The sequence below is a fragment of the Enhydra lutris genome, unplaced genomic scaffold, assembly GCF_002288905.1.
Source record: "Enhydra lutris kenyoni isolate GAN:26980312 unplaced genomic scaffold, ASM228890v2 scaffoldscaffold22, whole genome shotgun sequence".
In the NCBI taxonomy this organism is placed as follows: Eukaryota; Metazoa; Chordata; class Mammalia; order Carnivora; family Mustelidae; genus Enhydra; species Enhydra lutris.
The window spans coordinates 19,813,980-19,830,600 of NW_019154106.1; the positions used below are offsets into that span (position 1 = coordinate 19,813,980).

Consider the following 16,621-nt stretch of genomic DNA (forward strand, 5'->3'; position numbering starts at 1 on the left):
GTTCCTCAGTACAAGGCCCATTCGAGGGCTGACTGGAAGGTGGAGTAAAGTGGTGCCACACCCCTAAGAGAGATGTCACACTCTGCGAACTTGGAAGCCCCCACCCCCACCAAGACCTGGGCTATGGTTTGGTGTGAACGGACTTGGCAAACTCTCACCCATTCTGTGGCTTCATCATCTTCACTTCTGCAGTCTCCGTAGCAAGAGCTTCTGGCCACTCCATCCTGGGGACCCTTCTTCAGCACTCGTATCCCCTGCAAGTCCAGACGCCGCCCTTTCATCTCCAGGGCTCCCCCAAAGCCTTCCAGGGGCCATGCCTGTTGAAATTCATCCACCAAAGCCAGTATCTCTTCAGACATTTTTGTTTCATCTGAATTCTCCATCTCATCGGAACCATTGCTCTCCTCAACCACTGTACCTGAAATTTGAGCGCCCGCATATCATTAAAGATTTCGTAGTACTCACTCCAGTACTTGAATGACTCCGATCTTGCTGTCTGAGCAGCTTTGGCTCTGCTTGGAGCAAATTTGATAACCACCCATAAAAATGCCACTCATCATCCTCAAAATGCACAATAAAACGTCCTCTTTGCTGTGTAGCTGTGTCAAAAACTTGGATAAGGACAACAGTAGCAGCAAGGTGGCAGGCAGGCACTGATTACTGTATCACTAGTGAGCAGGGGGATGGCTATTTTATAGACGTATTACTGAAAAAAAAAAAGACACACTTGCTTTAAATATAAGACACGGATGGCAAAGGTGAAATTTATTATGATGTTATTTATTAAATATGTGAGATCCTTGAAGTTTTATTCAAATAGCAAATGAAATATCATGGCTGCATGTCCAGGCCATATAGTCTAACTGCCTTACCTGAACAACGACTTGTTTAATGGATAATTATCCTAATTCTACATTCAGGCTCTTATTTTCACTAATGGCCAGTGTAAAAGAAATAGTGATGGAGTAGTGTAATATTTTCCTAAAATGGTTATCAAGACATTATTTGTTATGTTGCTCAAGTTTCTTATGTAAAGACTTCCATGGATGTTTCCCAGTACAATGGCCTAGAAAAATTCTTTCTCTTGAGAAGTCAGTGTTTCTACTGTTATACATTAAAGGTTATATAACCTTACACGTTCCCTTCTATGCCTACATGACTAGAACATTTAGGGCAAAAATTTGTCTGAGTTTCTTAATAGAATGCTTTCCTTCCTTAAAAAGAAAAAAAACTTTATTACTTAACTTTTGCTATTTTGAATTAACGGCTGAATCTTATAGTGTGTGTTCATGAAAGTCATCACCAATACTTTCCAGATGTAGATAGGGTACAAAAACAAATACAATGGAATACCTCCTTTTGTACTATATCTACTGGACAACCTGAGAGCTCGGGGTTGATTGCTCAGAAAATGCCAGTCTACCTTATCCTAGTTAAGTCATCCCAATAACCTTCAGTTGGTAATTCTGGTTTGTTCAGTGATTTAAAACATGGTACTAATAAGGCCGAGGTCAGGAATCTCACTTCCATATTGACCAGACCCATAACCATAGTGAGTATGAACTCACTTTAGAAATGCACAGTATTAGTCTCTGGGGAGGCATGGGTGAGAAAAGTGGCTGACCACCAAGGCTAAAGGCAACATAAAGCTTTGATCCCCACACCCAGAGTATCTCTCTCGGCTCTGGTAGCATCTCTATCTTCCATCCCACTTTCTATTCCAGAAAGTGGGAAGGTCTGTTGTCAGGCTGGGAGTACCGTTAGAAATCTGTTATTCTTTCTTAAAATAATTATAAGGCTCCTTCACTTGATAACAAGTGACTTTGAAATGTACTGTGGTCCTTTCAAGTAAATTTCTTTTAGGTTTTTTGAACCAGTCTGCTGGGGTTTTTTTTGCTTATTATTATCATTATCACTAATGAAGTTCCGAGATAAGCATAAAGTAAAATGGGGGTTTACAAGGGCATTTTCTTTAGAATATTCAGATAACGATGGTTATTGCCTAAATTATGTGGCAAACAGTATATCTAATTTTCAATTTCTATCTTGTTTACTACTATATCCTGAATGTCTAACATTGTATGTGACACGTAAGAGGCTCGGTTGTAGAATGAGTTAATGGAACTGGGGAATATTTTGGTTTGTGAGGTTCTTGAGGATCTGCTGCTCCAGCCGTTGCCTTGCCCTGCTGGTGATTCAAGACTTTATAAACTCTAAGGTTGTCACATGTTAAAAGCAAGCATCATGTCCTTAACATAATGTCTGGCATACTATATGACTTACTAATTTTTCAGTAGCTAACTCAAGGAAAATACCTGGACAGTGTTGCTATGGAGGACCGCAACACAGTTCTAAGTTTTTTTTTTTTTTTAAAGATTTTATATATTTGACACAGAGAGAGAGGTCACAAGCAGGCAGAGAGACAGGCCAAGGGGGAGGGGGAAGCAGGCTCCCCGCTGAGCAGAGAGCCCAATGCAGGGCTCTATCCCAGGACCCTGAGATCATGACCTGAGCCGAAGGCAGAGGCTTAACCCACTGAGCCACCCAGGTGCCCCAGAGTTCTAAGTATTTTTCATGTTATTTTAGCTTCCTGTCCTTCCTTCTCCTATGGGCACCATGGGATTTCCTGCACCTAGTCCTGAGACAGGAAAGGGGTTTTGATATATTTGTGGCAGCCAAGAGTATGGGCTTAAAGAAAAGTGGCTTTTGGCCAAAGGTAGACTGCAGGTAACTAATTCCCCAGGGTATAGTTAGAGCCGCATGCATATGGATGTGGTGTTTGGAAACCTTATTTCCATTCAGTAACTACAACTATTCTAAATAAATAAAGCTGTTCAGTTGCAAAGAGTTCTGCAAGCCCAGTTCCAAAGGTTAATGCTCCCCTATGCCCAGACCATATGGAAATATATATATGATTACTGAAAAGTTCTGAGAGAAAGGGCCTTTCATTGACAGAAAGTGGTATTCCAGTCAAGAGAGACTATGGAACTTGCTGCAGGCTTTTGCTGCTGGCAACCACTAGTCCTTTCAAAGACTGTAGGGGTGGGGGTAGAAGCAATTCCTAAAGAACAACACTAAATAAAGGTGAAGAATGGGGAGATCATTAATGTGCTATGAGTTAGAAACAATAAACCAATCTTTATTTATTTAGAACCTACTATGTGCCTATTTCATGCTATGAGCCATATAGGTGGGAACAAAAAGAATCTGAGGAATTACAGTTGAACAGCATGGGGGTTAGGGGCACTGACCCCCACACAGTTGAAAATCCACATAGAGCTTTTGTTTCTCCAAAAACTTAGCTACTAATAGCCTCTGGCTGACTGGAAGCCTTACCGATAACATAAACAGTCGATTAACATGTATTTTGTATGTTATAGGTATTATATACTGTACGCTTAGAATAAAGGAAGCTAAAATGCATTGTTAAGAACATAATAAGAGAAGATAAAGTACTATATGATATTTATCAAAAAAATCTGCACATAGGTGGATGTATGCAGTTCAAACCTGTATTGTTCAAGGTTCGACTATATAGTCAGGTTGGAGACACTAAACTATATACATAAAATAATCAGAGCATAATTACATTTAGATACTTTTTTTCCCTAGAGGAAAAGCATAATTGAATGTGGTCATAACATGCTTCCTAGAGGAAGGCAGACTCCTGAGGCAGGGTTTGGACAGGCAGAGGGCCAGGGAGGGCCGAAAGGGAGGAGCTTGAAAGTATATACTCTCACAGCCACATGTATACACACTGATGTAGACATAGGGAAGGCAGTATGTGAAGGCACTGCTCATTTCACGTGAACTAGAACAAAGAATGCATACAGATGATATCAGCAAATAAGATACTTAGGGAAGGTGGGTGACAATGAGGATGTCTGGGAAAGTTGGGAGCAAGATTCATTGTCAAGGGAGCCTTCTGTTTCCTAAACAGAAGAATAACAAGACGAGAGCCATAATGTGGCCTGTGCAGGCCAGAGTGGTAAACCAGCTGGCATACTGAGAGGTGGAGAAGGAAGACGGAGGACAGAGACCAGTTAGAAAGGTATTTCAGCAGTCTCTCTACAGTTCTTTTTTTTTTTTAAAGATTTTATTTATTTTTTTGTCAGAGAGAGAGAGAGAGAGCGAGCGAGCATAGGCAGACAGAATGGCAGGCAGAGGCAGAGGGAGAAGCAGGCTCCCCACAGAACAAGGAGCCCAATGCGGGACTCGATCCCAGGACGCTGGGATCATGACCTGAGCTGAAGGCAGCTGCTTAACCAACTGAGCCACCCAGGCGTCCCTCTACAGTTCTTTAAAGAGAAGCTGGCCTAGGGTGAAGATTGCAAAAGGGGAATTCTGAAAAGGGAGGAGAAAAAGGCACGTGAAGAAATTTCAGTGGACAAAAATAAAGTTTGGTGGTTAAATGGATAAAATGACAAAGAATAGGGTAAGTTCAAAGATAATTTCAAGATTTCAAAGCCTAATGTGAAACAGGGAATATATGAAGTTTTAGAATCTGTGAAAGTGAAAACAATGCTATGTACAAGGATTATGGAATTAGGAGAGGGCAATAGGACTTATCATGTTGGGATTTCAGACACTTACTCATTAATTTATTTAAGCATTTGTTGCCCATGCCCAAAAATGTGCTGAGGGCTCTCATAATAGAACCACGCATGGAGCTTACGGTCTAGGTTAGGATGGAGAGAAGAACATATCTCCAGGCACTTTCTAATTCTGGAAATACAGAATTCAGATTTGGAGAGGTCTGGATCACAGAAGGTTTTAAATTACACTTGAAGCAAGAAGAAAAAGTAAAATATTAGGATTGCTACTTGTGGGACCAATGGTATAACATAAACTAAAAATAGATAAACTAAGATCCGTATCTCTATTATTTTAACTTCTTTAACATGTACCATTTTCACACTGGAAAAAGGAAAATAAATATTATGAAGTGAAGAGACTGTGAGCACCCACAGTAAGCTTAGATGAGTTCATGTTTTTTCACTTGGATGAATCCTATCTCAGGTACTAGGAAAACTTATAGATGAGTTTGAGCCATGTCAGGTAGTCTGTCAAGAATCACAGGGACTAGGGGCGCCTGGGTGGCTCAGTCGGTTAAGAGTCTACCTTCAACTCAGGTCATGATTTCAAGGTCCTGGGATCAAGGACCCTGCCCAGCCGGGAGCCTGCTTCTCCTTCTCCCTCTGCCCCTCCCCCTGCTTGTGCTTGCGCACGCACGGTCTCTCTCAAATAAATAAATAAATAAATAAATAAAATCTTTAAAAAAAAAAATCACAAGAACTAGGAGAAGTGTTGAGAGACCAAGAGAAGTATAGGTTGTCCTCAAAAAGAAAAAAAAAAAAAAAGAAAGAAAGAAAGGAAAAGAGAAGAAGGGGAGGAGGAAGGAAAAGAAAAAGAAGTCCTGCATAATCTTGCCATGTTCCAGACACACCTGGAGATTCTTCGGTAAGTCTGGGCGCTGAAGTTTAAGGGATTTTCAAAACAGAACACATTGATAGAAACATGACTTGGTGAAAGTGCCCAAAACCACATTAAATGAAGGACTGAGGAAACCAAAGTGACCCCATGGAAGGAACAGTAGCTGACATAGTACACACACACGAAAATCAGGCTTAAAACATATCTTGCTAGAAATATTTTTTTCTTCTTTTTTAAAACATTTTATTTTTTGACAGAGAGTGAGAGAGCGAGAGAGTGTGTGAGTGTGCGGGGAGGGGCAGAGAAAGACGGAGAGAGTTCCAAGCAGACTCCAGGCTGAGTGTGGAGCCTGATGTGGGGCTTAATCTCACAACCCTGAGATTGGGGCCCCGAGATCATGACCTGAGCAGAAATCAAGAGTCACACGCTTAACTGACCAAGCTACCCAGGAGCCCGGAAAGATTTTTTTTTAAAATTCTAGAAAGATTACTTCGAGATTGGTGAAGGTACTAAGAGCCGTAACTGGAGTTGTTCAAGGAAACAAGGACATTTAGCTAAGGAAGCAAAACCATAGGGGGTAGGGTAGGTGGGAGAAGTGTCATCTTCAAATGTGATATTAATGAGAGACAAGACTGACTTCGTTAGCTTCAGAGGGCAGGACCGGAGATAAGAAGTCACATTTTAGCTCAATATAAGGGAAGACTTTTAAACGGTCAGAAAATGGAATGAGCTACCAAGGGAGACTGAGCTCCCTGGCCTGGAGCAGAAGCCAAAGCCACACAATGACTTATTGAGGATGCTCCTGAGAGGGAGTGGGACACCGGAAGATGAGTAAAAGAAAGTGAATCTATTGGGTAAGAAATGGTATTAATAATCTTGGAAGAGAGATTTTATCAAGAAGAGTTTTAAGAAGCAGAGAATGAAATAAAAGGTGAGTTCTACCTTCAAAACAGAGCAGACTGACAGCAAAAAGAGGTAAAGATCACACATTTGAAGAGATGACCAGCAAAAAAAAGACCTTCCTTCAAAATTTGACTCAAGACATCTCCAGAAAGTCTTACATGATTAATACCAATAGGCTTGAGTACTAGAATACGGTTTCTGAAGGCAAGCAAGGCACATTCTACCTCTGAGGATGATACTACAGAGATATATCTCCCTCTGGCTCGTAAAATAAAAAGAATATACTGTGGAATTAGACAAATTTGGTTTCATACAAAGACTCCACCCCATAGGACCTTTGGCAATTCTGTCTTGAGTTCTAGTATTTACTTTAAAAGGCAGTGATCTGGTTTTGAAGTCAAGTAGACTTCCTTAAGATTTCATGAGTGAACAATGGCATAATATTTAAAGCCAGTAATTGCAAAGCACAAAAGGCTTAAATGAAAAGTCAGACTAAGGTAGGTAGGGAAACTGACTTTTCAGAAAAAAACAACAACAACAAATCATCAAATTTTCATTTGCACCATTGGTGTTTTAGCTAGGTCAGTACAGCAGGAGAAAACGGACTTTCAAGAAGATAACCCAGAAAAGCAAACAGGTAATCTTTCCTCTAACTCTTGTGGAAATGTCAAGGTTCCCTTTAACTGAACAGATGTTTATTGAGCAGATACTGTGTGTATGTATTTGTGAGGACTTTGGCTCACAAGCAGCCTCTAAATCTGGAAGCAGTAGAGTCACGCCCATGTGTGCAGAAGTGAACACTGAGCTCCAACTGTGTACCCAGCTCTAAAAGAAATGTTTCATTTAAATACTAATCACTTGAAGGATTTTGTTTGTTTGTTTTTAAGTTAATGAAGTAAGGGAAGCTCAGAAAGAATAAGTAACTTGCCCAAGATTTAACAACTAGTTGGTGTTGGTGAAAGGACATGGTAGCAAGATCTCTAACTACAAAGCCTATGTTCTTCCTTCTACATCTAAGATTTACTGGGGAGGATTTTTGTACTAGATGATGAGGTATTAAAGCAGTGGTTTTCATATGTTAATTAGTGACACAATTTGTACCAATCCTTAGCAAAATGCAAAACATAAAAAGGATATGTATATAAAATTATAATACGCACATACAACACACACACACATCCAGATACAAATTTTTGGAGTAAGGTTGCTGACTGTCCATTTTTTGAAAAAGATTTGACCTTTATTGTGAGATTGTCTTTGTACTTTTTGACATTAAAATTTTCTTTGCTTTTATAAAATAATGGTAACAGCAGATGCTAGTTTTCTTTAAAAATAACCTTACTAATTAAGAAATAAAGTTCTAATCCATCAAAGTCTCTATTTCTGAGACCTGGAGCCGAAGGGCACAATGCATGGGATGAGTTTTAGCTCTGCTACCTACTGATGATCTCAGGCAAGGAACCCAACTTCTCTGAGTCTCAATTTTCTCATCTATAAGATGGGCTTGATACTAGTATCTATTTCATATGGTTAACACATAATTCATAAGTTCGTAAAATATATATGTTACTGAAGTGAACATATGTTTGTAAATTGTAAAGTATTATAGAAAGGTAGTGATTATCATAAGTTATTGGTTCCTGGAAAGGGCTTAACTATTTGTATTTCTTTAAATTTTCCTCCAAAAATAGAATTTTCAAAAATTCTTTAATATCTATACTTGGCTTTTATTATAACACATTTTTATTATAACTCACTATTTACATTTTAAAAATGGAGTTTTTCTCACTCTGATAACCATACCGCAGGAAGCCTCCTGGTATGAACATACTAACATATCATGAATGTTGTCCCTGTGGACTTGTTTGTATCTAGGGAAAAGAAGAAGGTGCTCCCAGAATTCAACATATGGCAAAGAAAAGTTATTACTTGAGAGAGAAACCAGTCAGAGTCATCATTATACTATGGATTGAATTAGCAATCTGTAAAGGAATCCACCCTAAGAGACAGTCTGCATGATGCTGAAGGGACCTGGAAAAGACCCCATCTCAGCCAAGGCAACCATATTGCCTTTCCAGTACAGGGATGGATGGAACTCCATGGGAAACATGGGACTAAAGAAACTTAACTTAGTCACTAGGTTATAATCTATCTCAAACAATGGTATATTATTTGGAAAATGAGACAAACATCAAGATTCTGGTTGGGTTTTATCTGAATTGTCAGAAGAAAAAACATCTAATTTGGTAGTCATAAGTATTCTGGTCATGAGGGAGCTGTATTATATTGGAATAGGAACAGTTTGTATAAACTGAATGAAACACCCCTTATCATTACTCAGTTTCATTTGTGGTGATCCTGAGTTTATCAAGCAACCTCATGATGTCCACTTGGTTGTGTGGGTACCTGATACCAGGTAGAGACAAGAGGCTGCTAGGCATTCGAGAGGAGTAGCTCCCTCGTAAATGAATAAACTGCCCATCCAGTTTAAGAATCCATCTCTTTTGAAATGGTAAATGGAAATTAGTTTTCTTTTTTTCTTTTTCTTTTCTTTTCTTTTCTTTTATTTATTTGACAGAGAGACAGCGAGAGAGGGAACATAAGCAGGTGGAGTGGGGAGGGAGAAGCTGGCTTCCCGCTGAGCAGGGAGCCCGATGTGGGGCTTGAACCCAGGACCCTGGGATCATGACCTGAGCTGAAGGCAGACACTTAATGACTGAGCCACCCAGGTGCCCCGGAAATTAGTTTTCTTAAAGCCCAATGATTTCTGACAGAACTGATGAAACTAATTTTCTAAACCTGCAAAGGTGAAGGTCAAAACTTCCCCTCTGAGGCCTAGCTTGCTTCTCTTCGACATCATTTTTTAATATACACTACTGCTTAGAAGGAAACACAGATTTTTAATTGCTAAATATGCTAATCCAACCCACACAGGAAGACAAATGCCACAATTCATTACTTTTAACGAATATTTACTGTACACAGAAATGAAGTTATATAGGACATGATATATCAGAAGTTCACAGTCTGATGGGAAATAAGACATATAAGCGTTCACACTGTATGAAATGTGCTTTGACAAAAAGTGTATGGAGCAACTTGTATTGACAACTTGTCTTGTATTGACGAGACAGTGTATGGAGCAACTAAATGCCTGGAGACCTTTGTGACTCCTTCACAGAGGAGGTGACATTTAAGCTTGGAGGTGGGTAAGAGTCGTCCACATAAAGCAAAAAGTACGCAGGGGCCATTCCCAGCCTGTGCAGACATGGGAGGCTCCAACAGCATGGCATGGAGGGAAACGGTGCAAGGTTTATACATCCTACTACGTAGAGTACTGGTAGATGGTGCACTTGGAGACAAAACTAAGGGCCAAACTGCCACATATTCTATACTATGATACTGGATTCTTCCTATAGGTAACAGAGAGCCATGGAAAATTTTAAACATAGGCAACCTGCCTGATCAGATCTGATTTTAGAAACAACTCTTCAGACACAAAATATACTGGTAATAGGGGTTACTTCTGCTTTTAAAATTTTGTACGTATTACATGTATTATCTCTCTCCTGCAAACACACACACACTCTCTCTCTCTCCCTCTTCCCATACACACAGAAGTAAAGGACTGGATATTGGGAATTCAATTATGAAGCTACTACAATTCCCCAAGCAGAAATGAAGAAAGTCCGAATTCAGGCGGTGGCAGAAGGAAATAGATGAAGAGATGAACGGATGCAACAGGCCTTGGATACTGCAGTGGTGACTGGGGGAGTTGTGATGCCATTAACAAACAGCAGGGACATAGGAATTAGAAGCAGGTCAAGTAAAATGAAGTCAAAATGAGGACAAGTTCAACTTTGGATATGTGAGATTTGAGGTGCCTATGGCACACTGAGATAGAGACCACTAGAAAAGTGGAAATAAGATCTAGTGTTGTAGACAATGTGCTAGCTGAAAAGAGATTTGGAGTCACTGTTATACTCAAAAGTATTTGAGACACAAAAAGATAAAACACAGAGTGTTAAACAAGAGGGATAAGGAAAAAAAGACCAAGGTCAAGATCCTGGGTAACCCAACAAGTAAGAGGCAAAGTAAAGAATAAGTGAAAGAAATGGAAAAAGCTGTCCTGAGGACAGGAAGAGAGCCAAGAACAAGTGATACCCCAGAAGCTGAAAGGAGAAGAAAAAAGTTTCAAGGAGAGGGGAGTTGTGCATAGATCCAAACACAGCAAAGTGGTTAAGAAGGATGAGTACTACAAAGTCATTCATTTTAGCAATTATGCATTGACTGATAATGTCAAGAACTGTTCAGTACAGCATAGCTCAAAATGTGGTCATGGAATGGACCTTTAGGAGAGGGCCTGGTACGTATGTCTATTATTCCAAATCTTTAAATATTACTGGGTTAGTGTAAATATAAGTTATCTTGCTTTTTTTCAATGGCTTGCTGAGTAGACTACTGATATTAAGAAGAAAGACTCGTATATAAATGAATCAAATTTGTCCTAGCAAAATAAGACATGGAGGTGAAAGAGAAAAAAAAAGAAGTGTGAAGAGCTTTTTCACATGCTAGCCTGTCTTCTACCTCACACCTGAGGGTCACCCTTGTGATTCTACAAATATAATGAGTGGCTATTAAAAGAAGGAAACTATTTAGAGTAAAGAAAAGCCTAAACTCAAAGCTTGAGAGTTGATTTTACCCCAGAAGCACAGCTCAGGTCAAATCAACTTACTTTCAAGTCTAAGGGCATCTGAGTCCCTCCCTGAATTCTCAACAGAGAGTACAGGCTCCTCCTCTGTTCCTGTCTCAGAGGGCTCTTCTTCGGCAGCATCCAGTGATTGTGAGTTGTCAAAATATTTCTGTTTGTCATGGCTGTTGTCCAGGGTTTTCTCATGACAATTACCTCAAGGACAAGAGACACAGAGACAGCATATTAGAAACAACTCTCTTAGGTAGTCCCAAGGCTCAAGGTCTTCAAGCAGCAGGAAGAGCAAAAAGATGATGGTGTCAGTTTTTCTCCTGCAGGGCATTCAAAACTCAGTGAGCTGGAGCACCACGAGCCAGATCTTTATTGTGACTCAAGATTTTGCACTGAAGTTCAAGTTTCACCTGCTAGACCAGCATAAGAACCAAGTGTCTGGGGGAAAAATTATGACAACAAAGATCAATTCCCAAGATCTCACTGCATTTACAATGAATGACTGTGAAATATTTCTTTGAAAGTCAGAAACATCACAAAAAAGTAAGTTTCCTTCTGTTTGTCTCTCAAGGGTGAGAAATGACCAATTAGTACCTGAATAAGTCTGGAGATGGATGAACTATAGCAGAGAAATATAATATCCATTCTCGAATTACAAAATACAATACCCATTCTCGAGGCCTCAAAATGAAAGATACATCAAAAGGCAAAGGATTATAAATTAAAAACCAAGGACTTAAAGAGGGATGGTGGTGGCCGAGAATCCATGTTTAAGACCGCAACATCACAAAGATGTGCATTATTCTTTTGGAAAACGAATTCTGTTCATGTAAAGATTTACTTTAGTGTAAAATGTCACATCTGGAATGTAACTGTTGCATTCTCTGTTACTTTCCGCTATGCACAGGGAGCCTGACCTCTTATTATAGTTTTGCCATTGAGTTGAAGAGCCTTGACCCTCTTAGGGATTGTGTGTTCATGTGGATAAAGAGCCACTGCCCTGCTCCACCTGATGGCCATTCTCTGGGTGGGGGAATGTGTTACTAGGTTGGTGTGTCTGATGTGGCAGTGATCTGCCAGCTGAGCAGGACTCCTCTTCCTCTTACATTTGATGTGCACTGTCACGAACCATGTATGTACAGTGGAAGCCTACACATCTCTCCTCTCATCAGACAATTCTTCCAGTAAGAGTATCTAAGTAACTTCCTTCCTTTACCAGAACCTTCAAACATGCTCTACAGGTTCATTTTAAATAAAAAATTGTCCCAAAGAGATGTATGTAGCCAATTAAGCTCTCTCTGCAGCAATGGAAGTACAAGAAGTCTCTTTCTGGATTTGAAGATTCCCTTTTAGATTTCATAATTGAGGAAAGCACTTCTTATGCCATTTCTGTTATTGTGCCAGGAAAACATAATGGACTCAAAACCTTTCCCAACTTATGGAGTTTGCAGTAAGGGAACTGCACGCTTAAGGAGTCACTTTTATTTTCCAGTTCTACACTCACACATCTGAGGCTACCATATCTAATAAGGTTACGTCAGAAACGGAATTTTTTTGTTTCAGAGGAGCTTTAGCTCTTAAGCAGCTCACAAGCAACTTGGGAAGACAGTAAATACAAGACAACAAACAATAATGAGGTAGCATACTGTGCCAACTAGGTGCTTCAGAGACTAAGCTTTGAGCAGGTAAACCCTAATTTTGAGGAAAAGGTAGTATAGGACTTAAAAACAGGGAATTACAAGGAAGGGAGCCAGATCTCCTGAGTGCTTTTTGTATTTTTTCTTCTACTTACCCCTCAAAAATGCCTTGTGAATTAACTGATTTTCATTGTACAGATAAGGAAACTGAGTCTCAGTGAAATCAAGTAACTTGCCTAAGGTGAAGCAATAAGTGGTAGATCTGAGATTTCAATCAGTTCTATCCTACTAGAAGGCCTCTTGGCTTTCCAACAGTCAATGCCACCTCTTTAGAAGAAATGAGAAGGTGGCACCGTACGCAGGAAGGAATTATGTGTTGAGCAAAGCAACAGGCGCAGGAGTTCTCGTTTGTGTTTGGGAAACGATGAGAACCAGTTTGAGAGATGGAAGGTTGTGTGGTGGGCTCTGTGTGCACCCATCAAAGGTTGACAGGAAAGATGCCATGATCAATGACAGTCATTCCTTCTTTAAATTCCTCTGTGAGAGAACAGAAGTAGAGGATCAGTTTCTGCTTCTGTCTTTACCATCGAGTATGTGCAGGTAAGTATGGAGAAGCTAAGCATAAGAGCATTAGAATAAAGTAGTGACAAGAAACAATTGTACACACCCAACTAACTAAAATTGACTATGAAGAACATCACAATTCCTAGTGACAGCTCTTAACTGGGATATAAATAAGCATGACGATTAAAGACACATAGAAAATAATGATGACAAAGATGTTGATGATTTTCAAACATACGTTATTCCTAGTGACTGTTCTCTGCTTTCAGCTTTGGTGAGTTTGCCTCTAAAGCATTCTGCACCTGGACACAGGCTGAGAGAAACAATATTACAAAAGCAGAGGACAAACCTGTAACACTGGGACCCAGTAAAATTCTGTGTTTTCTGCAATTGACTTCCTCCTCCAACCTCTGCCTCTCTGATTTTTATCTCCCACTCTCTTCCCATTATGAAAATTTAATTGGTTTCATCTTATTAAAATGTCTGCAATATTTAAAAATGCCTCATAGGTAATTTATAAGATATGATGTGCATAAGATCCTGAAGCTAAAATTAGTCCTACATGACCTCAAACCCAGACGCCTTCTTGAAGGAAGCCTTGTGCATTCTAAGAATGTCTTGTCCTCCAACTCAGGAAATTGGGGCCAACATCTCCGAGAGGGAGGGCAGAAGAGGGGATTAGGGAGAATTGGGAATAAAAAGGAATAAGAAGTTTATGTTATAGTATTTGTTCCAAGTAGGCAGAACCAAAATGATCAGGTAAAAGCTATATGCTTTAAGGATTCACTTTTTCAAGTTAGAACTGTTAATATTAATTTCCTTAGGCTGACAGTTAAAGACAGACTGGTTCAGTGTTCTGTTGTGATTTGCATAATTATCTAGACTAATAATAAAAAGCCAAATTGCCTATTTTTTAAATTGCTCCTTCCGGTTGTCTGAAGGAGAACTGAAACACTTCAGAAAGAAGTAAAGTTTCTGTTCTTTGGGCTGCAGTATAGTTCTACTCTAACTCAAAGGGGAACTAAACAAAGTTGCCTATATGGAAAAATTGTCACTTGTCTTCCCAGCAGAGGTGGAGATGATGTCCTCATTAAAGAAACACAGGAAAATGTTGGCGAAAGAAAAATGGAAAGATACCTAAAAAGTAACAAGTCATCTTCCATGCATATGACTATTATTTTTTGCTGATGCAGAAATGAGATTTTGTGTCTTAGACTAACCTTGTGAGGTAGGATTTCTTTCTATCTTTCTTTTTTTCTAAGTAACTACATGATTTAAATGAAATGCTTTGGATAACAAGGTCCCAAGTGAAAAAGGAAGCACTTTTCTGTGCTATACTGCTGTGCTATATATACTTGCTTGCAAAGCATTTAGCATCTAATTCAAATCCTGATAGTTCAGTTTTTCTTGGAAGTAGGCAACTACACAGCAATACCAACTAAGCATAAAACTCCAGGTAGGGTATTTCTGATTCTGGAATAGCTATGCGATCTTAGACATATCAACATCCTTTTCTGTGGCTAGAGTATCGTCTGCATAAACTGAATTATTAATAGTAACCTATCCTACAAGGATGTTCTGGAAAACAACTAAATATTTAATATATCGTGTCAAAGCATTAAGTCTCCTAAGGCAAAGGCACAATTTATCCTATGGCTAAACAGGTTTTCAGAGTAAACTAAGTTCTCAGGAACGCCTATCATTACTAAGGCTGAGGAAATCTTCTATCTTCTCATAATTCTGTTTACAGAGGGCCCAGAAGAATACTTATTTTCTAGAATTGGGTAACCACTTACTCTTTAAAAAACATGCTTACCTTCTGAATCTTTTAAGTTGGCAAGCCATTCCTGGCTGGGTACTTTTAGGACCCTTTAGGATTAGTTATAACAAAGAAATGCCACAAATAAATCGAGAGGAATCAGCTTTGAAAGAGCCACATAACTAGAGCTAGTCGAGAAGAACTAATAAAGGCTCATGTAGTTCTGTTAGCCTAGAGCATCGTGGCTAAGAGCTCAGATGAGCCAGCCTAAACGAGTTCCAATCCTGTTTCTACTACTTTCGAGCTGCACACAGCAGGGCAAGTTACTTTTACTCTTTTTGTGTATCAGTTTTTTCATCTGTAAATGGAGCTTCATGGTAGTGCCCACCTCACAGAGTTGCTAAGATTCAATTTAAGAAGTGAGACCATGGCCTAGCACATGGTGAGCTATTACTGTTCTCTCTGAAAAGGTGCAAAGGAATAAATTATCCCAACGTCATCTCTTCCACCAAGGCCTTCCAGCTATAGCCCAACTCAATCTCTGTATGAGCCACTGGCTCTAGAAGTCATCAGGGGATCTGCCTCATTTCAGTGCCAATGTATGTGTGTGCGTGTGTGCGCGTGGGTGCGTGTGTAAGAGATGATGAAGGCAGCACAGAGTTCACTTCTACTGGGCTTTTAGAAGAAAACAACAACTAATTCAGATTCAACTGCTTGGCATATCTGAATCCTAAAATACTTAGCACATTTAGAAATTTGCCTCAGTCTGCTCTATGTTCTCTGAATTTATAGCCTTACAATATGAAAAGAGACCACAGATCTGCTGTTCAGTTAAATCAACACTTACCTCTCTGCACCCCACAATGTGTGTTATATTGTGACATATTAAAGGTTGGCACCAGTCTTCTTCCAAATCTTTCTTGCTTGAACATATTTTCCCCCACGCAACAAATAATGTAATACTCCTATGCTTCCTATTATATAATGACTTTTTCCTAAGGCATAAATAACAAACTGATTTATAATAGGAACTAGAATTTGAATTTGAATTTTATGTTGCTGAAGGCAAAGTAACAGATGTTAGAAAAATGGCCTTTCTGAACAGTGGAATATTCTAAAGATATCCTTACTATCCCTGTTCTAACCAGATTATATTATACTCTAAGGTCTCCTTTCTTATGCCTATAAGAAAAGTTACCTTACAGGAGGCATTCTGGTACATTCAACTAAATATAAGGTACCTGGGTAGAAAATACCCGGGTTGTCCCCTTAATAGACATGAGTATTTTACAGTATTTATCTTTCTCCTTATCTTTCTACTCAACTCCACTCAAATTATGCAGCTATATAACATTTTTTTTCGTATATAGGTAACACCGTGAAAGTTTTATTATAATTTTAGATAACTCAAAGCTTCATGATATTTCCCTAGTAAGATAATCTTTTAGAAAAGGTAGTAAAATAAATCACGAAGTGAACAGAAGTCTTTCAGTTGCTCACCATGCTATGCAAAGTTACTTTAAAAATACTAGCAGGAAATGTTAACTGTGGGTGTTAGGTGGGGCTTGGTACCATACAAAGTAATAAGCCTATCTGATGAAGAACGAAACCTTTCTGGGAACA

The 16,621-nt window shown here is 39.3% G+C and overlaps 1 protein-coding gene across 2 annotated transcripts in view; it reads right to left on the reverse strand.

Moving 5' to 3' along the window:
- Nucleotides 1-16,621, reverse strand: part of LOC111149515 (tetratricopeptide repeat domain 17) — a 119,433-nt gene that overhangs the window by 33,167 nt on the left and 69,645 nt on the right. The window contains exons 17-18 of one of the 2 annotated variants that reach the window (XM_022506612.1): nucleotides 11,072-11,242; nucleotides 159-418 (exon numbers count right to left, since the gene is read on the reverse strand). In XM_022506612.1, coding sequence (XP_022362320.1) covers nucleotides 159-418; nucleotides 11,072-11,242 — 431 coding nt within the window. The remainder of the gene's footprint in view (nucleotides 1-158; nucleotides 419-11,071; nucleotides 11,243-16,621) is intronic. The other variant, XM_022506613.1, reaches the window with a different exon arrangement.